Consider the following 26,144-nt stretch of genomic DNA (forward strand, 5'->3'; position numbering starts at 1 on the left):
GCTTTTTTCATTGGATAATATGGCATTGGTGACCTGATTATTATCTAGGTGCAACCAGTCGTATGTCTGTAAAAATGTTATCGCCCATATATGTGTTAACAAGTATGTGTTATCAAAAATAACGGATGTGCAAAAAATTACATTTAATGTAATTTCAAATTGATAACCAGGGCCCATATTTTTGAAGTATATTAGCGCTAACAAATCATAATTTAACCAAATGTAAGCTATGACATCATAATGGCACGTGCTGTAGTGATGTCATTAGCCCATAATAGTTTTACAATTTTGTAGAGCTAAGATAACTTTGAAAATCCGTAGCCAGGTTTATTAATAAATTGTATTGACAGCGCAACAGCACGTGCTATTTTGATGTAAATTGATTATTGATTATTATTAGCCTCAGTGGTATAATGGTTAAGCCATCAGGCTGGTTGATGATAATGATACTGAGTGTGCTTCCTGCTACAGGCTCCCACACATACCGTAATATGCTTTAATGGCTCAATGTGGAGTTCTAGAGCCACTACACCAACTTCTCTGCCACTAACCTCTAATAACTAACCATTTTACCATATACATATATGTAAGCACATACATCTAAGTTATTTAAAACGAAATAGTGTTATGTCCTCACGCCAGTATATACATGTAATCTTTATATTAGTGCGGTTGAATGGCATTTCGTAATTTATATTATTAATCACTTCAAGGATAGTGCAATATGTACAGCATAAATTCAAGTGAGTGATGATGGAGTATGCATTAATAACATTAATTTTTACTCTGAAAATGTCACACTGCCATGCAGAATAATTGAAAACATGTGGCAGTGGCATGTTTTCTGGGTTATGCTTTAGATCACACTAAAATGTTGATATGAGAGAGAGAGAGAGAGAGAGAGAGAGAGAGAGAGAGAGAGAGAAAGATAGATGAATAGATGGATGAATTGGTTTTGGGTTTGATTAGCCACATGGATAGAGTGACAAAGAGAAAAGTAGGGAGGGATGGGGACAGAAAGGAATGGACGGAGAGAGGTTAGAGAGAGACAGACAGAGAGACAGGGGGAGAGAGAGAGATACACACACACAGACAGGGAGAAAGACAGACGGGGAAGAGAGAGACAGACAGACGGGGAGAGATACAGACAAACAGGGGGAGACAGACAGACAGGGGGACAGGTGGAGAGAGACAGGGGAGAAACAGACGGGGAGAGACAGACAGACGTGGAAAGAAAGAGACAGACAGGAGGAGAGACACAGGGAAGAGAGAGAGACAGACAGGGAGAGATAGAGAGAGACAGGAGAGAGACAGACATACAGGGGAGAGAGACAGATGGACAGGGAAAGAGACAGACAGATGGGGGAAAGACAGACAGATGGGGGAAAGACAGACAGACAGGGGGAGAGAGGGATAGATGGGGAGAGAGATAGGCAGACACGGGGAGGGAGACGGAAAGACAGACAGGGGAGAGACAGATAGACGGGGGAGAGACAGATAGACAGGGGGAGAGAGAAAGAGAGAGACAGACAGACATGAGGAGAGAGAGACAGACAGGGGGAGAGACACAGAAAGACAGATGGGGAGAGAGACAAACAGGGAGAGACAGACATACAGGGAGACGGACAGACAGGGGGGAGAGAGATGGACAGACCGGGAGAGACAGACAGGGGAGAGAGACAGGGGAGAGAGACAGACAAACAGGATGAGAGGGTGATAGATAGAGACAGACAGACATGGGGAGAGAGACAGACAGAGAGGGAGAGAGACAGACAGAGGGGGAGAGAGAGACAGATGGGGGAGAGAGGCTGATACAGACAGACAGACAGTGAGAGACAGAGAGAGAGATACACATGTATGTCTTATCTTATAACAGTAATAATTTCATTCATTCTTTAAACTATTTTTGTCTTCTCACATGTACACTATACACTGTACACATATTTAGCAAAACCACATATATTTGCCCGGAATACGGATCAGGATTTAGTGGGATTAGCCGAATGCGTGACATCTGGTTACAGACATGTGTTGTGCTGTGCTGGGAAGGAAACTTCCAGGTTGTGCTTGTCAACAGGAAGTCACACTTCTAGATCATTCTGGTAAGACGTGAACACACGTGTCCACCAGGTGGCGACAGCGGGCAGGCAGCATCTCCGTAGGAGCGGCAAACTGTAAAATACATGTGTTGACATTGTTAAAACATGATGGCAAACATTTACACGCACAAACAAAAATCTTTATAGCAACATGTCCATTTAAAGTCAGAGTCTCTCCAGTTGCCACTTCACTTAAGTGGAATTCTGTCCCTGCATGTTTCAAGACTGATTTATAAGTCATCTATTTTCTTAGTTATAATAGATGTACATGTAGGTCTAGTGAAACTTAAACTGTATGTAACGGACCACAATTTCAAACTCCTTTACATGGTTTGACTCTGTATAGATCTGTGAAATAGAAAAGGTTGCTTAAAATTTGTTTTTAAATTTTACATGCATGTTTTTGGTATTTGCAGGTAATACTAATAGTCATACATGCAATTTCTGTATGTTCATGTTGATAAATCCAACTAAACTGTTATTGTAGCAACTATGTTGTCTGTTAGTTGTGTCCATGCAATCCTCAAAGCAGTATGTGTTTGGCTTCTTAAGTAGCTAAACAGAAACTGAAGTAGAATTTGTCAAATTTATGTCACAATAAATTTGCCAAAAATGTAATTAATCTTTTTTTATTACTCGATACTTTAATTCTCTAGTCTCCTGCATACTGTAGTTGGGAAAGTCGTGCAGTTGTATAATAATGATGGAACTTTTTTAATTTTAAAAATAAGCAGCAGGAAGTATTTAACAGACCTATACCAATAACAGTAAAACACGCAGAGTGCATATTGCCTTAATTAACCTGTATTCAGCATGTTACATGGCAAACACCCTCATTTGATTAACACATTCATTTGTGTGTGTGTGTATGTGTGTGTGTGTGTATAATTAATGTATATTGAATTTTTACTGCAGGCTGTTTATATTGTAAATAAATAAATGTTTATTTCACAGGGTCCACTGGAGAAGTATGGTAACTCTGTGACCAAGTGGAAGGAGCGATGGTTCGTGCTGACATCGAATGAACTGAAATATTACCCAGACCGAGAGAAACACATGCAAGATCTGCGGGGAACCATTAGGATTTGTCATAACTGTAAAACACAGGTACTACAGCGCCCACATGTAGGCTGGCAGTTAATTCACTTGTATGTCGGTTTTTTATTGTTTTTTTATTATTACATACCCCTTTAATCTTACTATAGTAATAAAGACAACTCTGATGGAGCAATACATTTTTTATTTTATTGAACATATGTATGTGATACAAAATCTCACATACGTAGTACCTGTTCACCCAAATGACGTCATGTTCCTAGCCGGGAATGACGTCATGTTCCTAGCCGGGAATGACGTCATGTCCCTAGCCGGGAATGACGTCATGTGCCTAGCCGGGAATGACGTCATGTGCCTAGCCGGGAATGATGTCATGTCACTAGCCGGGATGCTCAGTGTCTTGTAAATTCCATAAAATTCAACCAACTTTTCATACGAAGTAAGTTGTGTTATTTAATTAAACTTTTGTTAACCATACTATAGAAAGGTAGTATGTAATAACTGCAGAACCACATACCAGTTGTTTTGCAATGTTATTTATTGCACTTGTTTATAGTGTGTAAGATTTATACCACTTGACTGATATGTGGTCTCGTAGTATGGTAATCTTGCTTACTAAACAAATAACATGGCAAAACAACTGGTGTGTGGTTATGTATTTGTATTGAACACTAGCACATGATGATAACTGGGAGTTGTACAATCGATTACTCAGCTAGTGACCCATGACTGATACATCAAAGGCCATAGTATGTACTGTCCTGCAAGAAATTGCATATAAAATATCCCTTGCTGTATTTGTATTTTGGCAGCAGAAGGGTTTTTTTTCCCTTCTCTTGACCAAATTTCTAAAATAGCCATAGTATACCATTATGAAATAATCATATATTAGACATCCAATAGCCGCAGTTCAAAATGTGCAGAGGTGTCTCTAAATATTTGTTTCCATGAAAGAAAAAAAAGAAACGTTTTATTTAACGACGCACTTGACACATTTTATTTACGGTTATATGGCATCAGACATATGGTTAAGGACCACACAAATTTTGAGAGGATACCCGCTGTCGCCACTACATGGACTACTCTTCCGATTAGCAGCAAGGGATCTTTTATTTGTGTTTCCCACAGGCAGGATAGCACAAACCATGGCCTTTGTTGAACCAATTATGGATCACTGGTCGGTGCAAGTGGTTTACACCTACCCATTGAGCCTTGCGGAGCACTCACTCAGGGTTTGGAGTCGGTATCTGGATTAAAAATCCCATGCCTCGACTGGGATCCGAACCCAGTACCTATCAGCCTGTAGACCGATGGCCTAACCACTACGCCACCGAGGCCGGTTCCTTTCCATGATGACAACTGAATTAGGTTTTTTTTGTTTTGTTTTATGTATGTAAATCAGTGTTATGTATCACTGTGTTTACAAAGCAACAAATTCTGAAACAATACACATCCATTTATGATGTCAAAAGTATATACCATACTATCATTACTCTACTGTCTGAAATGGGTTGACCTAATACTAAACAATTGATGAGATTAATTCTGTCATCTATATAATATAATACCTTGAAACCTTTCTTTACTCTGTTTTCATTTGCACGTTTGTTGTAAAATTTACATATTTGGTTGATTTTTTAATCGTTTAACATCATTAGGCAATCCTTAAATCACAACTGCTGTAATCTGAATTAATTACCTGATACTCTAGATGATGTGAGGGGGAATCATAGGATGCATTATACAGTCTTATTAAGAAGGGAAGGGGTGTTTGTCATGTTAATCAAGTTTTCAAAATAATGTCGCATTTTTACTCATAACTAAACTGCTGATTTTATATTCGTCATGTGTCACAACTTGTGATTAATCGGTGTTAAATATTTTTGGCTGTTAGAGCTTTGTAAAATGAAAGGTTAACTTTATAAGAAAGTGAAGTTAAAACTAGGGAAAAAAATGGTTTGCCAAGCAATTTTAGTGCAGGATTTTCAATAATTTTTAATAAAATCAACATAGCCTTTATTGGAAATGAAAACATACATAATGTCATCTTCTGATATTTGACTGCAACTTGGCAAAACATTTTTTGTCTAGTTTTAAGGGTTTTTAAATTATAAAATTAATCTTTAAGTTTTCTTTTTGAGTGTTCTTTGTTTCTAACACTGCACTTGCATGTTTTGAATGTCTCTTTGTTCTTGTTTTGCATCCAGCCTATCCCAGATAAAGCAGGTTCCAAGCTGCACCGATTTGTTCTGAAAACACCCAACAGACAGTATGAGTTGTCTGCCCCTGATCTAAGATCTAGAAATGAATGGCTTCTAGGTGAATGGCGTTTTCCAGTCTTTTTTAAAATTATGTTTTTGATCAATATCCATAAATGTAGGTTACTTATCAAGCATACATGTATGTAATGTACACGACAACAATAATGCCAGGCAATAACTTGTAGTCAATAATTATGCTGTGTTTGGGTGTGCTTGGAAATTGATATTGCTGAGGTTTCGGTTCTATCAAAACAGTCAACAACAATATATGTCACTGAAAAGTTTTACTGCTAATAAAACTAATTGATTTTTAAAAATAAAAATAATGCTTTTAAAAGCAATTTAGCTACACATGCAATTAATTTTTGCAATTTCAATGTATTTCACTGTTATTGAATTTGTGATAGAGATGCTAAACACACTCCTAAAATTGATTCAGTTGTGATTCAACATATTGTTTTAGTACATGTTGTATTACTGAAAATCTAGCCATCTAGCATACCTATATTTGTTTTAGATTCTGTAAAATTATCACACTACTGGTATATTTTTTTGTTTGTGAGAAAAGTATGTTAGTGTGCCTAATTTTGTTTATCAAGGGGTGAGATGTAGTTCTAGTGTTAGCTACTTGAGGTGCAGTGGTTGATAGGACTGATTGACATTGATGCACTCGCGAGTTGGGGGTCTCCCAACTTAATTAGTACTCCTCTGTCCCTCTTACCCTCTCTCCTCCCCTCCTTTCACTCCCATCCCTCCCTTCTTCCCTACCTGCCTTTTCTCTCTCTCTCTCTCTCTCTCTCTCTCTCTCTCTCTCTCTCTCTCTCTCTCTCTCTCTCTCTCTCTCTCTCTCTCTCTCTCTCTCTCTCGCAGGGGTGTAACATTCTCTTTGAGAATGGCCAATACAGCACAAATTGAAATTTTGAGTAAAAGTCAGTATCTATCTGTGATATTTGTATTTTTGCACAGTTCTTAACACTGTTTTTCTTTAAATCTTGAATTTTTATATTGATGTTGATCATCACCTTATTTGTTTGCATTACCATAGTTTGACACCCAATAGCCGATGTATTTTTCGTGCTGGGGTGTCTTTAAACATTCATTCATTCATTTATTCATTTACTCTCTCTTTCTCCCTCTCCCTAATTCCCTCCCTCCCTCAAGTATTGAAATAACTTTGTCAGACTTTAAATATCTGTAATTTTAAATAACTTTTGAGGTTCCATTAAACAAATCTTCTTTTCCTTATTTATTCATGAAAGTTAAATTTGGTATCTGTCATATTGCATATCATTCTGTATTCAGTAAGAAATAAAACTTCATAAACCATAGTTCACCTCATGTTGGATCTTTCCTCATTTCAGCTCTGCAGAAGGCTATAAGTTTTGCCAACTCCCAGGAAAGTTTCCAGCGTAGGGCGTGGCATGAGCGTAAGAAGGAACGAGAGGTAAGGCGGAGGGTCTCACAGGTCGAGGCTCGGAAACGGCAACAGGAGGAAGAGAGGTTGGCAAATCAGCAGAGACAGTTAGAACAAGAGCAGCTGGTAAATCATACAGGGTTAAAGCTACAGTGCATTGCCAAAGTTTTGTCTTAAAATATCATCTTGTTCATGTCTCATCCTGTGTTATCTCAGAGTCACAAAATATGAATATTATCTCACGATTGTCTGGAGAGAATTCTGAGTTAGACATGTAAAATAATTCCTTGTGAAGTAGTTAAAAGTGTCTAATTAAAAATATATATATATATCAGCCAGATATTGAACCAAATATTTATATGTTGTAGCCATTTGAGGATGAGCCTTGTATCTTTGTGCTAAAAACTTATTTCGGAAAAGTTGATTCAGACTATTTGAAACGTAAGTTATTATCATATTCATTAAGAATCATCTACTGTCCCAGTTGACTTAAATGTGTTTTGGATTGGTCTAACCTCAAAACATTTTCATCTCAAAACCTAAAATAACTTGAAAATCCATTTCTTAATGTCCACAACACTTGAGCAGCTGTTCATAATAATACTGCCTGAAAAAACCTCACTGCACAAAACCTGTTGTACCAAATTAGTGAGATTTAAATCCTTTTAAAATTATTTTACACTTTATAGTTTTAAACTGTACAGTGGTGTAGATGTTGCTATCCAGTTTAAGGCTTTAAAACAAAACAAAAAAAGCCATGTTGATCAAATTATATCATGCTGATAATGAAAGGGGTGAGTGAATATTAACTAGAATGTTACGTACATGTAATTTTAGATGAGTAGTTGTTTTCTTACAAGTTGGAGGTCGGGGTTTAAAATGATGACAAATTTATACGTAATTGTTGAACTGCCCCTAGTGAAAGTGGAGAAGTCCAATGTGATAAGGGAGATAACTTAGAAGTTAGAACCGGGATGAAGTCGTTTAGTTTAAATAACACAGGATGGAACATGGATGAGTGAATGGTATTTTGTTACAAACTTGGTAAGTCGCTGTATGGAATAAGTAGGTCAATGGATGGATAATGAATTATCATTAAAAAATAGAAAGAAATGAAATTAGTCATGTAAAAGTAACATACAGATCCTTTGTATTTAATTCTCTTCTCCCCCCTTTATTTTTTAAATGTAATTATATATATTTTTGATAAATACCCCTTTTTATACCCCTTCGTAGAGCTGTATATATTCAATTTAAATACCAATATTTAAGAAGAAAGTAAAGTAAACTTAAAAAGCTTTGGATTATTATTAATAATGCAAACTCTTTGAATTATCTCCCTTTGGACCTTTAACAACATTACTATGAACAACAGTTTCTATAAGTCATTGCTTCACTAATATTCTGTTCTGGAAATAAATAAATTTTAAAACTCAATTTTTGTCCTTCAGAGACATTTACAAGATCAAGAGCTGTTAGAAAAACAACTTAAGGAATTAGAAGCAGAAAGAAAGGTCAGATTTGTTTTAATGTCGTAGTTATTTAAGATTAAACAAGGTCTTGTTGGTATTTGAAAAATACAATTAAATATTGTCAATGCATGATATTTTAAAATGCTTCTTTCTGCTTTTTTGTTTTTGCTATTGGGAGAAGACTGAATTTTAATTTAACTATTAAATAGTTTTAGCTGATGCTCCTGTTGCCTTGCTGTCTCTGTCTTTGCTACAGCTCTCTGCTTAACCGTTGCTTTGCAGTATATTATTTATCATGCAGTTTATTTTTTAGTTGTTTCTGCAATTGCTTGTTAAATAATAATTAATTATATACCCTGTATATTACAGTAAATTATACAAAATGGCACTAACACATTGTATTATAATATATCATGTATTTGTATTATACATGTATAATATTTTTTATTGCTACACTTTTTTTTAAACTGTAGATATTCAATGAGGAAAGCACTTTGTCTTACCGTATATCGCTGTGTATTAGCCGACTTTTTGATACAAAAATTATCAAGTCAAAGGCTGGGATCGGCTTATCTAAGGAGTCAACATTTTATTGGAAATGTAAAGTTAGAATAGTGACGTCACGGCTCGACTCGATCTGTTGTCATTATTGTGCTCTGCATTTCCGCTTTCATAAAGGTTTAATTATTGCATTTTAACACAAGCTATTACAAATAAAAGATATTAAAATTGTATATATATGTTCATCTTTAATAAATGTTGGTCTTTAAAAGTTATTTAATAATATTTATCTGTTTAAACAACAATAAATGTAGCCCGAGTACTCTGACTGTAAGAGAGCTAGACGGACATTTGGACATAAACACGCTCTCATTACAGTCAGAGACCAACCTATGTCTTTTTTTGGCAATTCCTGACTACCAAACGGTAGGCAACGAGTCCCGCTCTAATACCACAACAATCCTATGTTTGACGTCAAATACCTTTACATCAATCATTTTCGAGTTAAGTGATAAAAAAAAATCCACATATTAATCACTAATACACATACTACAGAAAGAAACCCGACAGCACCCACATTCAGCTACGCTTCGTGACACTCCGTCGCAACAATTACAAAGCTCGGCGATCTATTTCGAGACTGGGCGATTCCGCCTTGTGCAGCAGTTACAGGGGTCGTCTCATAAGAGGAGGCAGTACGTAGCACATACTTTTGCCGTATCCTGTCGATAACACCCCAAATGTATCCTTCAAATTCAAAATGGAATCAATAATGTGTAATTGTTTTGGTTTAATGACGTAATGAAATCCAAATTCATCCAAAACGGCATTAGCCAACTCTTCCATGTTGTAACTTCGCTTGATATGAGATGGCCCCTGTAACTGCTGCACAAGGCGGAATCGCCCAGTGCGCGATCACGTGGTCTACGTCTCGAAATAGATCGCCGAGCTTTGCAATTGTTGCGACGGAGTGTCACGAAGCGTAGCTGAATGTGGGTGCTGTCGGGTTTCTTTCTGTAGTATGTGTATTAGTGATTAATATGTGGATTCTTTTTTATCACTTAACTCGAAAATGATTGATGTAAAGGTATTTGAAGTCAAACATAGGATTGTTGTGGTATTAGAGCGGGACTCGTTGCCTACCGTTTGGTAGTCAGGAATTGCCCCAAAAAGACATAGGTTGGTCTCTGACTGTAATGAGAGCGTGTTTATGTCCAAATGTCCGTCTAGCTCTCTTACAGTCAGAGTACTCGGGCTACAATAAATGGTGACCGATCAAAACAATTTCGGAAAACTTCGCAGGTCACGTGTCATTACAAAACTGCTTACTAAACCGGTGAACACGTTAATTGTTCCAGCTTCATTTGTTTTGTTTGTCGGCTTGGGATTAATCGACACGGGTGGTTGGGTATGGTAGGGTATAGCCGACTAGTAATGAAAAGACCGATTAGCACAATCAACAATGCAAACAGTCACTGTTTTTTTAACGTGTGGCTGCAATCAAGAATGTTTAGGTATATTTCACTATCTTGGTACTTATATTTTACGAGAAATAAATTAACCGGACACCGTTTCTATAAATAGAAATCGGCTACTGCTTCCGGATAAGTTTGCTGTGACAAATGACGTTTGAAAGCAGATGTACTTTGTCATTTTGTAGACCACACAGACATCCGACTTGGTTAGTTTTATATAGGGGGGGTTGGCTTATATACAAGGTCTATAATTTTAAAGCCGATTTGGAGGGTGAAACTAGGGGGTCGGCTAATGCATGGAGTCGGCTAATACACAGCGATATACGATAATGTAGATTTATACAAAATGGCATTAACACATTGTATTATAATATATTATGTATTTGTATTACATGTATATAATATTTTTTATTGCTACTCTGTTTGTAAAACTGTAGATAGTCAATGAGGAGAGAACTTTGTCTTAATTATGTTGGTAAGTGGTAACATTTGCTTGCGTTATTGATTATGGCACAGCCTTTGTGAGTTTTTAAAATTTAATGTATAACTGGCATTTTGATTTTTAAAATATAGACATGTTGTTTTCCCAGATGAATTGAAAACTTCAAAATGTAGAATTGAGTGTACTTTTTATTGTACTTGTATGGGAGGAAGATTGGAAATGACACCTTTTATTATCTAAATTATGAATTCAGTTGCAAATAACTTTAGTGTTATAAAATAATAGCCGAGACCAGGTAACAATGGTTTGCTGTTTTCAGTAATTTGCTTTCTATCAATCACTAACCTAACAATATACAAGCCCTAATCAAGCGGGCGAAATGAAAGTTTTTTTTGCCAAAAGTCAGCTCAAGTTGCAGAGTTATTCAAAGTAGCAGGGCTGCCAACCATTACGATTTATGCGGAATCATTACGATTTTCCATCTCTTATTACGCCATTACGCCCGTAATCTGAAAATCTGCGTTTTCCAGTTTTTTTAGGTGTTTTTTTGTAATAACCTACCACCCCTACGAATCACATAAATTGGACTCGCCCAACTAGCCGCAAATGCGCACAGAATTTTTTTTTGCACGCGCAACGCACTTCGGAATAGATGTAGCTTGTGAAACGACACCATTTTGTAAAGATGTCGAAAAAACACAAACGATCAGAGCCATATGAACTATGCAAAGCTCAGAAAAAGCCAAAAGTAGTACAGAAGTATAAACAGGACTACAGCAATGAGTGGCCTGTTTTGAAGGCCAGTTCTGTTAGTAATACTAGTGCATTTTGCACTTTGTCGTGTTGATTTTTCTGTTGCCCATGGCGGGAAAAATGATTGCCAAAGGCACATCAAAACGAAGAAACACCAGGACATCGTTGAGGCCAGCGATAAAACAATTCATAAACAAATATCTGGATATTTTACACAGCAAAAGGGTTTATACGACGGGTCACAATTCACGCGAAAATGATTACTCTTTCCCGTTTTTAAATGTTGGCAGCTATGAAGTAGTGAGAAGTCGAAGTCGTTGTAATACTATTATTTTGGACCTAATCTGATTTTAGAAACAAAATCACACAACAGATGTCGATACCTTGACTTGTCTAGTGTCATAGTTCACTTGACACCTTGTTGGTCCGTGTTTTTACTTTGGTGCCAGACTGTACGTTGACACATGTCGCGTCATTTACTGTGACCAATCATGCGTTGTTAATTCTCAGACACATTCATTTCAGTGATGCCGAAAATACTAATTATTACTTTCATTTTAACATAATGACACATTATCAACTACTTAATAATATCACATGTTTAATGAAACATAAACTTGTTTTGTTTAAATTTTATTACTGGAAGTAGTAGTATTTTATGTTTAAAATTTTTTCAAATGAACGCAAAACTTGCCAAAACATTAAGAAATGTACCGCTATATGTTCACTTCGCCTATGTTTTTATCAAATGTCTCCCCTTTTTTATGAGAAGGGAGAAGTCACTTCTCCGTTTTCAATTCTAGATTAGGGCCTGAATATAGTCTACATATTTTTGTATATGGCTGCCTCAAGGACAATTAAAGCCTGGTCAAGAACCGCACGCACTTTGTATGCTGTGTTTTCATCATATTTGTCAGTGAATTTGTTTTAAAATTCCATAAAAGAAATGTTTGAGGAAATGTTGTCTCTGTATTTGAGATGTTGCATGGATGTTTGTGTTTCAGGCGTGGGTGGAGGTTCAGAACCAGTTGTCTATGTATTTCAGATGTTGTATGGATGTTTATGTTGATGTTTCAGGTGAGGGCATAGGTAGAGGACCGGTTGTCTGTGTATTTCAGACGTTGTATGGATGTTTGTGTTTCAGGCGTGTGCGGAGGTTGAGAACCAGTTGCCTATGTATTTCAGACGTTGTATGGATGTTTATCTTCGTGTTTCAGTTGCGGGTGGAGGTTGAAGACCAGTTGTTTATATATTTCAGACATTGTATGGGAAGTTTGTGTTTGTTTTTCAGGCGCGGGTGGAGGTGGAGGCGCGACTCAAGCAGCAGGCCGAGGAGCGCGAGGCAGAGCGTCAGAGACTGAAAGAGCTGGAGGAGATCCACACCGAGATGGAGAAACTACTAGAGACAGAGAGACAGGCCAAACGAGACGAGGAGATTGTGAGGTACAAATAGTACTTAACTTTGTGTTAGAGACAGAGAGACAGGCCAAACGAGACGAGGAGATTGTGAGGTACAAATAGTACTTAACTTTGTGTTAGAGACAGAGAGACAGGCCAAACGAGATGAGGAGATTGTTAGGTACAAATAGTTTTTAACTTGGTGTTAGAGACAGAGAGACAGGCCAAACGAGACCAGGAGATTGTTAGGTAGACATCAATTAATACTGTTTTGACCACATGTTAATTCTATTTCATTTTGATTCTGTTTTATAGTACAAAATTCAATAGCAATGCATCCCCAGCCCTCTCCCCTCTAAATAGAGCAACTAGCAATTTTCTAATTTGCCCATGTACAGAGTGAGCCCAGCCTATTTGTTTTTTTACCAGCCTAAACTAGGATAAATTCCTCATAAGCTGGCCTTAACCTTGTTACTAAATTGTTGTATCCAGGAACCTCCAATCTCGGATCTTGAAGGAGGAGTTTGAGAAGCGCGAGGAGATGGAGAGCCTGAAGAGGGAGCAGGATGAGTTGTTGGAGTGGGAGCGCCTGCAGCGGGAGAACATGGAGAAGGCCCGGCACGACCAGGACATGCTGCTCGAGGAGACCAAACGACGACTCCTAGAGCTGGAACGGGAAAAAGAGTCGGCCGACAAACTGCTCCAGGTTGGGGTAAATTCTGTCATGGCTGACTGAACAGATCTAAAGATTTAGTACATACTGTAATGTATACATAATTAGTCGTTATGGCTTGATGCCAGCAGGGCTTCTAGATTATGGTAGCCCCACTCCCATGGCTAGTGATATTCAATGTCTGGCGAGTAAATAACTACTATTGCCATGCCAGATGGTTAGTGAAAAAAAAAGATGTCAAATGTTGCAGTTAAGTCGATTTTGTAAATATGAATACCCTGCCCCCACCCCAACCCCCAGTGTTGGTGTTTTTAAGCTCTATCTCCCCCTTTAGGTGACATATCTGATTATTACTATTATTTAGTAAAATTGTATTAACTTAAAGTAAAGTAGGGCTGGTGAATTTTTAATTGTGGCTAGTAAATTTTTTAAATCACTGATCCCATGGCTAGTGGATTTTTATAAAAATTCTAGAAGCCCTGATGCCAGCAATTGTTCTCAATGTGTGTTCTCACACAAAACTATGTCCGCATGGGCGAAAACTGCTTGCCTTGTCACATGCCAATATCACTAATGTATTAGTCCCCTATCATTCCAACCAGAGGGTACTATAGGTTTTGTCTCTTATCCTTCTGTTTGTCTTTCTGTCTGTCCATCCAATATACAATTTTTCTGATTTTTTTATTTTAGCAGTGCCTCAAGATACTGACCTGAAATTTTGTGTACAGAATCATCATGTACTTTTATAGATCAAGTTTGACTTTTATGGCAATTTTTTTTTCTTTCACAGTTATGGCTCTTGAACTAAGCAATAAAAAAATTACCTTACATTTGTACATCAAGAGTAATTGCTCTCCTTCGTAAGTTTACTGGCCTCGGTGGCGTCGTGGTTAGGCCATCGGTCAACAGGCTGGTAGGTACTAAGTCCGGATCCCAGTCGAGGCATTGGATTTTTAATCCAGATACAGACTCCAAACCCTGAGTGAGTGCTCCGCAAGGCTCAATGGGTAGGTGTAAACCACTTGCACTGACCAGTGATCCATAACTGGTTCAACAAAGGCCATGGTTTGTGCTATCCTGCCTGTGGGAAGGGCAAATAAAAGATCCCTTGCTGTTAATCAGAAAGAGTAGCCCATGAAGTGGCGACAGCGGGTTTCCTCTCAAAATCTGTGTGGTCCGTAACCATATGTCTGACACCATATAACTGTAAATAAAATGTGTTGAGTGCGTCGTTAAATAAAACATTTCTTTCTTTCTTTCCTTCATAACTTCAGGAGAACAGTTTCTTGCTCACCATCGATTTTCAAACGACAAGCACTGCATAATACTTTCACATACTGTATATCATTGTGTATTAGCCGACTCTCTGGATAAGCTGACCCCTTAGTTTGCCCCTCAATATCTCATACAAAAATGTTGGTATTGTGTATAAGCCAACTCAACCTTTATGTAGGTAAACCGGACAAAAAGATAAATCATCATAATGTCGGTATTGTGTATAAGCCAACTCAGCCTTTATGTAGATAAACCGGACAAAAAGATAAATCATGATAATGTCGGTCTCTTGCAACAGTCAATCGTAGGCATTTGTTTTGGTGAATCAATCAAAGTACAAATAATCAGGGCTTCAAGAATATGGTAGCCCCACTCCCATGACTAGTAATATTCAATGTTGGGCTAGAAAATAACTACTATCTCAATGCCGAATGGCTAGTAAAAAAAAAATGCTGCTTTAAAGCCTGTTTTGTAAAATATGAATATCCTGCTCACCCAACCTCAAGTCTGAACCCTCATTAAACTGGAATTCCCTCAAAGCGTTCACTTGATGCGCAGTCGGTCTGCGATCGATCCCCGTTAGTGGACCCATTGGGCTATTTCTCGTTCCAGCCAGTTCTCCACAACTGGTGTAGCAAAGGCTGTGGTATGTAGTATCCTGTCTGTGGGATAGTGCATATAAAACATCCCTTGCTACTAATCGAAAAGTGTAGCCCATGAAGTGGCAACAGCAGGTTTCCTCCCTCAATATCTGTGTGGTCCTTAACCATATGTCTGACATCATATAACTGCATATAAAATGTTTTGAATGCGTTGTTAAATAAAACTTTTCTTCCTTCCCTCAGAGCAGAATGTTTTTCAATGTCTGTTTTTAACATAACAGAACCAGATACCCCTGTTACTGAACTTTTTATTAGGTCCCATGCATGTCCAGTTTAGATTGGTTTTACTGTTTTAATTATTTCTTTATTAAAATTATTTTTGACATTTAAGTTTACAGGGTTAGCTCTGTCTCAGCAGAAAATTTCCTCAAATTATCTATAAAACTTCAAAAACTGCAGAAACCCAGTTATTTTCTAACAAAATATCAAATATTTCATGGCATTATGTTGCCAAATGAAAATAAAATTTGCCAATTGTTTTTGAAATTTGCAATTGGCAAATTTGGCCAGTGACGGAGCTAGCCCTACATTTTTCTTGTTGTTTTGGGGTTGTTGTTTTTTCTTCAGTAAAATGTTTTTAAATGGACTGAAATGTTATACTTTTAACATGTCAATTGTATTTCCAGGATGTTCTACTGTTAACATATCTCTTTAATGTTTTCAGAATATCCTGCTGTTAGCATATCTCTTTACTGTTCCAGAATATCCTGCTGTTAACATATCTCTTTAATGTTTCCAGGATATCCTGCTGTTAACATATCTCTTTAATGTTTCCAGAATATCCTGCTGTTAACATATCTCTTTAATGTTTCCAGAATATCCTGCTGTTAACATATCTCTTTACTGTTTCAAGGATATCCTACTGTTAACGTATCTCTTTAATGTTTCCAGAATATCCTGCTGTTAACGTATCTCTTTAATGTTTCCAGAATATCCTACTGTTAACTTATCTCTTTAATGTTTCCAGAATATCCTGCTGTTAACATATCTCTTTAATGTTTCCAGAATATCCTACTGTTAACATATCTCTTTAATGTTTCCAGAATATCCTCCTGTTAAGTTATCTCTTTACTGTTTCAAGGATATCCTGCTGTTAAGTTATCTCTTTACTGTTTCAAGGATATCCTGCTGTTAAGTTATCTCTTTACTGTTTCAAGGATATCCTGCTGTTAAGTTATCTCTTTACTGTTTCAAGGATATCCTACTGTTAACATATCTCTTTACTGTTTCCAGAATATCCTGCTGTTAAGTTATCTCTTTACTGTTTCAAGGATATCCTACTGTTAACATATCTCTTTAATGTTTCCACAATATCCTGCTGTTAAGTTATCTCTTTACTGTTTCAAGGATATCCTACTGTTAACATATCTCTTTAATGTTTCAAGGATGTCCTATTGTTAACATATCTCTTTAATGTTTCAAGGATATCCTACTATTAACATATCTCTTTACTGTTTCCAGGATATCCTACTGTTAACATATCTCTTTAATGTTTCCACAATATCCTGCTGTTAACTTATCTCTTTACTGTTTCAAGGATATCCTACTGTTAACGTATCTCTTTAATGTTTCCACAATATCCTGCTGTTAACATATCTCTTTACTGTTTCAAGGATATCCTACTGTTAACATATCTCTTTAATGTTTCCACAATATCCTGCTGTTAAGTTATCTCTTTACTGTTTCAAGGATATCCTACTGTTAACATATCTCTTTAATGTTTCAAGGATGTCCTATTGTTAACATATCTCTTTACTGTTTCCAGGATATCCTACTGTTAACGTATCTCTTTACTGTTTCAAGGATATCCTACTGTTAACATCTCTTTAATGTTTCCAGAATATCCTGCTGTTAACATATCTCTTTAATGTTTCAAGGATGTCCTATTGTTAACATATCTTTTTATTTGTGTTTCTAGGATGAATTACTGTTAACATATCTCTGTTTCCAGGATGTGCCACTGTTAACATATCTTTATTTGTGTTTTCAGAATGTCCAGCTGTTAATGCATCTCTGATTTGTGTTTCCAAGATGTCCTACTGTTAACATTTCTCGTTATTTGTTTTTCCAAGATGTCCTACTGCTAACATATCTCATTATTTGTTTTTCCAGGATATCCTACTGTTACCATGATGTCCTACTGTTAAAGTATCTCTTTGGTGTTACCATCATGTCCTACTGTTAACATTATCAATATTACCATGATATCCTACTGTTAACGTATCTCTTTATTTGTCTTTCCAGGATGCCATACACAAGCTGAAGGATGCTGAAGACTACCGTGTCAATCTCAACGCCAAACTGAAGGCTAAAGAAATCAAAATCCCAGGTCTGGCTCGACTCGTTTCGGTGCCAGACCCTGAGCCATTTGTAACCCACAGAGGGAAAGGAGCCTTCTCTGAATCTGAATTTACAATCTCTAACAATGTCTGCCAGGAGCCGAAATCTCCAGACCCTGAGGAGAAGAAACCGTGCAATACTGATCCAGAAATCAAAGAATCTCGTCCAAAGAAGAACTTGCCAGGCAGAGGTCCTGAAGTGAAGACATCTGTCCTTGACAATGGGAAGAAGAAGAATGGTGACAAAAAGCTCGTCGTCACACAGCCGATCTGTACCACAAGCAGCAGCTATAAGGCCCTGCAGGCGATGATCCGACAGTGCAGCAGGGATGACACCGATGACGTAGATGAAAACATCTACAATAATGAAGACATCATCGAGGGTGAGAAAATGTGCCATGCTGCTGATGGAAGCAACGGAAATGAAAGTCACAATGGCAGCAGAGTTAATGGTCTTGGTAACAGCAAGGCCATGTCTGATGGCATTTGCAAGAGCAGCGATAACAGCAACGTCGTTATTGCTGTTAGCAAACTGAATGGAAGTTCCTCCAGTCCGAGTAAAGTGATAAACACAAACGGAAATGTAGAGAAGTCCAGTAAAGCCAATGAAGTATTTCACTCTGTCGTTTATCTGAAAAAGGACGGTGCTAAAACAGGAACATTGGGAAACAATGTCGGGAATCAGTGCAATGGAACAATGGAAAAACAAAATGATGAACCAGGGACAAACCCGTTTGAGGAAGATCAGGATTACGAAGAGATCAAACACGTTCCAATAACAGAGTTATGAGCATCAACTCTTGGTTTGTGATTTTTAAAATTTTAAATTGCAGGTGTGAAAGATGGTATGTTTTACTAGAGATATGATGGTATCAGAATTCAAAATATTTACTATCAAATAAATAGTTTTAATTTGGGTGAATTAAAATTTGTTCTGATGTATGTATTTTGGGGAGAGTTATTTGGTCAGTCACATGAACGAACATGAACCAGCAGTCTGGTATAGTCGTCCAGATTTGATAGTTTTTTGTTGTTTTTTTCATCAAGATCCATTTTATTCCATCAAATTGTGTCCCATGTTTTGAAAATGCTTCCAACCACGTCCTAGAAAATATAAAAATATGTTAACCCTTCCAGTGTGTGTTGCGACTATAGTCGTGCCGTTATACGTGGGCTTCCAGTGCATGTCACGACTATTGTCATGTTTCAGCAAGCATGTTTTGTACACGTAAACAGGGGAACTTCCGGCTTGTGAATGTTATGAAACTAATGTTGATTGGTACATTGTAGCTTGTAGTTTCAATTATCCAATGAAATCGGCAGTAACATGTTATCGAGAGTTTAAGGGGCAAGGTTGGGGTTCGATCGTTCCACAGTGTTGGAAGTTTGACATTTGTCCAAAATGGCCTCGATTTCCCCCGTTCTTGATTCAGGCAACGGTGACGACTTTGAGGGATTCACTGCTTTCTGAACAGGTAAAATAAAATTATGCGACTAATATTAATTGGGCAATGATCTCAATGAAATTCACAACATATTTTCAAATAGATTTATCCATCAATTTGTATTTATTTAAAAGTTACAGCTTATATAAAGCAATGTTCTAAATTCTGTTATGGTAGCGCTTGAAAGGTTAATTGTTCAGAAACAACATTGTTATACAAGGTTCGCCCTGCCCATTGCCAAATTAGCCTATTACAAATGTTTTTTACAAAGTGGCTACCACATTTAGTCTTTCACTAATAAAATATTCCTTAAAATAACCACATTTCAACCCTCAACATTAACTTTTCCATCTAGGAGTCAGATGGCGCCTACTTCTATTTTTTTTATACAGATAGTATGCAATGTTTAGTAGCCAAATGAAAAAAATGGTTGCCTGTGCAACCAAATTGATCGCAATGTAGAGGATTGCATTTTAATATTTTTTCAATGAACAAAAACTGTTATAATACCAAAAATGTATGTTACTGGTGCAATTTGATATTTTGACACAGCGATAGTACTGTCAACGAGATGGTCATTCTTATTGTTATTTTTTTTATTCAGTAGGTATTAATGTGTCACTTAGTGAGCCATAATATTAGGGTAGGTTGTAATTAATGTAAATTGTATATACCGGTAATACTTGCTATAAGTTGAGAGTACAATCAACATGGTAAGACCAAACCTACGTTTGTTAACACATTGTATGTTGAAAGTGCTTGTGAGGAATTCTGAATACAAATACCTGGAATCTTTTATTGCCATCTTAACTTCACTTAGATTTTGTATTTTTTGTACGACTTGTTTCAATATTGCTTCATATATTTGCTTTTAAAGATAAAAGTGTTTTCAGATCTCCGCTTTTTGTTTATAATTTTTACTTTGTAGCAATATTTTTCATGCAAAATCAACCTAGATTTCTTTTGATGATATAATTACATAAAACAGAATCAGCAGATTTCTGTTTTAGGTTCAGAAATTCTACATAATAAATGAGCCTCATGTTGTGATCCCATTTGGCAATTATTACCAACACTGTGATGAAGAGGTGCTGCTTACTTTTATCCAGTAATTTTGTAAAGTTGATGGATTGTCACAACACACTTTAATATTAAAATAACAACAAAACTGAGATTAATGCATTTGGACATATTCATTTTCTAGTACGTGTATTTATTTAAAACAGCATTATCAAATCATATTTGGTTAAATTAATTTAAAAGAAGCAACATTGTCCTTTTTTTTTTTTTATTGTTATCAAAATAATAGTGAATATATTTTGGCCCTACTAAAAAAAATTCTGATTTATTGTTACCAAAATAATGGTGAATATATTTTGGCCCTACTCAATTTTTTCTGATTTATTGTTATCAAAATAATGGTGGATATAGTTTTGACCCTACTCAGAATTGATCTTCCTCATTTGATCAGTTGAACAAATTTCTAAATAAGAACTGAAGTTTATGATAATATTTTAAAATAATAATAACATTATATATAATATTAACTTTTATGCATTTGTGATATTCTTTATTTTCTGTGATTAACAAAAATATAAGATATGGCCAGGCTTCTGACTACAACATACATGTAATACCTGTTGCATTTTTAGCATTAAATCGGAAAAAATGAATTCTATGTGTATATAATATTATGTGTACATTGTATATATGTGTATGTGTGTGGCGGGTGGATGGGGGTACTCCTTTGAATTGCAACTGATGTTAACAGAATATTTCTACAGTTCTAGTCTTGTTTTTGTTTATTTGAAAGAAAGGCTGCATGTAATAAAATGATGTCATTAATGTTATATGTTATTATGGTCAGGAGACACATTGTGCGTATATTACGTTAACCTGTTGTACATTGCATTTACCTGTTATTAGTCGCCCTATCACACACAACACATGCTTGTCATTGCCTAACATATTGCCTACAAAACAGCATTTATTGAACTACTGTACATTGCTAATACATTGCCATTTTATTTTGCGGATGTTTTTAATATACTTTTGGCCATATACATGTACCAAGGAATACACTTGGTGTGGGCCAAGTATTTCTACAATATTTATTTTCATGCATTTTATATTTTGTATTCTTTATTATTGGAATATTGTGCTAAAATATAGTGAATCATCACGTCATAAAACGTTGTATATATGAAAAGCATATTAAATAATTATATATTTTATTTTTATTTTGGGTTTTGATATGTTTGAGATGGATTTGATTAAATCAGTTTGTACTTAGTAGAAATGATTTATATAAGAGCATATTTTGTGGGGATATTTGCTTGCTATACCATTACATGTTTTATAATTTAACATATAAAAGCATATTTGTTAGCTGCATGATTATTATGTGTATAATCTATAAAAGTATATTTTCTTCTGTTTGCTTGCACTGATATCTACACGTATGTACGATACTTCTGTAAACAATCTGTCAATGTCCACTTCATTTCATTTCAACTTATTTTCGTGCTTATATCCAATTAAGGTTCAAGCACGCTGTCCCGGGCTGCGAACCCTATACCTACCAGCCCGTAGTCAGATGTATCAATGTCCTTTACGCTAATTCACAATGATTGTTCTACATATTTTTGCTGTTTGGATAGTAAGTGCTGCGAACAAGTAACAAGAAATTGAGGATATAAAATCACTGTTTTAGATCTAATAATTTAAAACAAATGAAAGGAATGTTTAATGATACCTCAGCTCATTTGAAACTACAGCTGTTTGGTGTCTAGCGTGATTAAATAGACTGGGTCAGGGGAGGAGGGGCGGGACGTAGCCCAGTGGTACAGCATTCGCACGATGTGCGGTCGATGTAGGATCAATCCCCGTCGGTGGACCCATTGGGCTATTTCTCGTTCCAGCCAGTGCTCCACAACTGATGTAACAAAGGCTGTGGTATGTACTATCCTGTTAGTAGGATGGTGCATATAAAAGATCCCTTGCTGCTAATTAAAAAGAGTAGCCCATGAAGTGGCGACAGCAGGTTTCCTCTCTCAATATCTGTGTGGTCCTTAGCCATATGTCTCACCATATAACTGTAAATAAAATGTGTAGAGTGCATCGTTAAATAATTTTTTTTTTTTTTTTTTTAACCATATGTCTGACGCCATATAACCGTAAATAAAATGTGTTGAGTGCGTCGTTAAATAAAACATTTCCTTCCTTGGTCAAGAGATAGAGGAAACCTGCTGTTGCTACACAGGCTACTGCTTTGAAAAGCAGCAAGGAATCTGTATATACTCTTCCCATAGACAGGACACTACATACCACAGTCATGTGGCACTGGTTGGGATGGGGGGGGGGGGGCATAGTCTATCAAAGGCAGTCAATCCTATGACCCATTGCACCTGAGACGAGCACTCTGCCACTGAGCTACATCCCACTCCATAATATGATATCATTATCAGCAAAAAATCTGTGTGGTCCTTAACCATATATCTGACGCCATATAACCGTACATAAAATGTGTTGAGTGCGTCGTTAAATAAAACATTTCTTTCTTTCATTATTAGCAAATGAAATACTGTTTCTTGGTGAATGATAATCATCAATATTACAACCCTTGCAATTAAGAAAGTGTCCACGGCAAAAAAAAAAAACATGCCATTGTTGAAAAAACCCTGAATATAGTCTATGGTAAAAAAGTGCTGGGGACAATTAACAAATCCAGGGACAATTAAAAAATCCACAGCATTGCCGATTGCCATGAGCAATTGCAATTGGTTGATATTATTCGTTTCTACCATTCATGTGATCCTAACATATTTTGAACTGTTTAGCTTAATCAGTTAAATATAAGCATAATGTATAAATCTGTGTAGGACAATGAAAGGTTAAAACAAAAATGTTATTACCTGTTTGATATGTTTTGCTTTCTAGGAAAGGAATGAATGAATGAATGAATGTTTAACGACACCCCAGCACGAAAAATACATCGGCTATTGGGTGTCAAACTATGGTTATGCAAACAAATAAAGTGATGATCAACATCAATACAAGAATTCAAGATTTAACTAAAAACAGTGTAAAGAACTGTGCAAAAATACATATATCACAGATAGATACTGACTTTTACTCAAAATTTAAATTTTGTGCTGTATTGGCCATTCTCAAAGAGAATGTTACACCCCTGCACCACGGTGAGGTTACAGCACACGCAGGGGGCTTTCTAGGAATGCCCATGTTTTATTTGTAGGGTTGACCCCGCTCCAAGTTATTTCTGAAGTTACTAAGTATATCAAACAGTGTGAAAGATTTAGCTTTTGTGGTCATGTATAAAAATAACCATTTAAGTAGTCACCTGCTTGTTGAAGGTGTGACCTAGGTTTTTGTTGAATAAAACATTTTACGATTATCTTAGATATGATTTATAATATACACCAACTTCTTAAAGGTACCATGGGGAACATGCATTTCAACATTTCTCTTAATCATATTTGTATCATATCTTGAGGTGCTTACATTACAGGATCGAACCACCTTGGTGGATCCATTCAACTGACTGGGTTTTTTCTTGTTCCAACCAGTGCACCACAACTGACAAAAGACCATGGTATTTGCTTTTCTGTCTATGGGAAAGTGCATATAAAAGATCCCTTGCTGAATAAAGAAAATGTAGCGGGTTTCCTCTGATAACTTCATGTCAGAATTACCAAATGTTTGACATCTAATAGCCGATGATTGATTAATCAATGTGCTCTAATGGTGTCATTAAACAAAACAAACTTCAACAAACTTTATACTTTGCAAAAAATTGTATCTACAAAATAGTGAAATTATTGATCTGTGTATACAGAGAATATTGAAAAAAGATGTATTACTGTAAACAACGGAAAAAGAAACCATAAATACTAGTATCTATGAAAATTTAAATATATAGTAATTAACTTTTCCAAATTAAAAATTTGATGTCTAATGGTTTCTAAATATTGGGTTCTACATACAATTATGATGCAGTGAAAGAAAATCCTGTATCCAGTGATTCACCATAGCCTTACTACATGTACAAACACCAGGGCCCAGTTGTTCAACGCATAGTTAAATTAACCCTGCATTTAGCCAAACCTATTTTACACACTATTTAAACCATTAAATTACACATATTAAACAAAGCCGTAATAGCCAGACATATTTTACACTGTTTAATATGTGTAATTTAATGGTTTAAATAAAGCTGTAATAGCCAAACATATTTTACACTGTTTATTATGGTAATTTAATGGTTTAAATAAAGCCGTAATAGCCAAACCTATTTTACACTGTTTAATATGTGTAATTTAATGGTTTAAATAAAGCCATAATAGCCAAACCTATTTTACTCTGTTTAATATGTGTAATTTAATGGTTTAAATAAAGCTGTAATAGCCAAACCTATTTTACACACTGTTTATTATGGTAATTTAATGGTTTAAATAAAGCTGTAATAGCCAAACCTATTTTACACACTGTTTATTATGGTAATTTAATGGTTTAAATAAAGCTGTAATAGCCAAACCTATTTTACACACTGTTTAATATGTGTAATTTAATGGTTTAAATAATACTGTAAGTCAAACATATTTTACACTATTTAATAACTAGGGTTATTGCATTCAAGTTTTCTATCCTAGAAATCAAAATCAATCAAACAGGTTATAATGTATACTGTACAGAATTTGTCCTGTAAGCACTTTTTTATATAATTTATTTTGTGTGTATCTGGGATCATTGTGTTACAGCTGCCGCTATTGTTATTGAAATATTTTGTGTATTTATTTTTAATATATTTATATATTTGTACAAATGCTTAATTTAATGACTATTTATGTTTACTGCAAAATGCTCTTTATGTTTATACTTCTCCATTCCATTATAGTATTAAATTGGCAAGATTTAAGTCTGCCAAACCCAAGCAGTGCACGTGGCCGTAACCTAATGATTTCTGTTATTTTTGGTTTCATTCTAACATACATTTGTGTACATGTTTTGAGGTGTGTGGGGGTGGGGGGGGGGGGGGGGGGGGGGGGGGGGGGGGTTCGTGTGGGTTTTTTACTCGTTTTTTTAAATGCGTTTCGAATGCTTATTTATTTATTCAGCAGTTGTTTTGGCTTGCCAGATTTAAATGTCCAGTAATTTACAAAATTTGCTGATTGATGTATTGTAATCTGTAAAACATTGTGCCATAACCATTAATGAAAGAAAACACATTGCGAAGTGTCAGAAGTGAACAAAGTCTATTTTCGTAAATTATATATTTCACCATTTTGAAATTAAATGACTTTTTTTCTCAGTCAAAAACAGTGTTAATTATTCTGTGGAGCCTGCCTACATTTTATTCCCAGTGTGAGAACTTCTTAGCATATTAATATACAATCCTTCATGCTTGCAAAGATGCTTTTTCTTGCCTGTTTGTCAGATTGTTTATAAACTGGAATCACATAATTATACATGTACATTACTGTGAAATCACTTTATTTTAGTGATGGTCTAATTTCGTGTAGTTCGTGGACTAGTGTAGTCGACAAATTGAAAAGCACAGCAAAAACATAATACAGTACATGTGTATATGTAATACAAATTTATGGTGTTAAGTTTTCAATCCATAAATTTAATACTCCTTGAAATGTGTTTTCTAACAAAACCGTGAGAATTTAATCCCACGAAAATAAAGGATTTCATAGTATATATGTATTTTTAATTTAAACTGTTTTAGGTGCTTGTGTGCAGATAAATCAAAATGTTTTTTAGCATTAAAATTATTTTTATTCAACCATGTTATTAATTGTCAATAAAACTAATGTTTTTGACAATCCTGTTTTGTTTGCATGCAATAAATTTACT

At 35.9% G+C, this 26,144-nt stretch overlaps 1 protein-coding gene across 1 annotated transcript in view; it reads left to right on the forward strand.

Moving 5' to 3' along the window:
- LOC121368751 (switch-associated protein 70-like) overlaps nt 1-22,113 on the forward strand; it is a 38,077-nt gene extending 15,964 nt beyond the window's left edge. The window contains exons 3-9 of the mRNA XM_041493499.1: nt 3,054-3,206; nt 5,363-5,474; nt 6,778-6,956; nt 8,282-8,344; nt 12,765-12,916; nt 13,364-13,583; nt 17,726-22,113. Coding sequence (XP_041349433.1) covers nt 3,054-3,206; nt 5,363-5,474; nt 6,778-6,956; nt 8,282-8,344; nt 12,765-12,916; nt 13,364-13,583; nt 17,726-18,610 — 1,764 coding nt within the window. The 3' untranslated portion in view covers nt 18,611-22,113. The remainder of the gene's footprint in view (nt 1-3,053; nt 3,207-5,362; nt 5,475-6,777; nt 6,957-8,281; nt 8,345-12,764; nt 12,917-13,363; nt 13,584-17,725) is intronic.
- Nucleotides 22,114-26,144: the final 4,031 nt, after the last annotated feature.

Source organism: Gigantopelta aegis, chromosome 3, assembly GCF_016097555.1.
Source record: "Gigantopelta aegis isolate Gae_Host chromosome 3, Gae_host_genome, whole genome shotgun sequence".
NCBI lineage: Eukaryota > Metazoa > Mollusca > Gastropoda > Neomphalida > Peltospiridae > Gigantopelta > Gigantopelta aegis.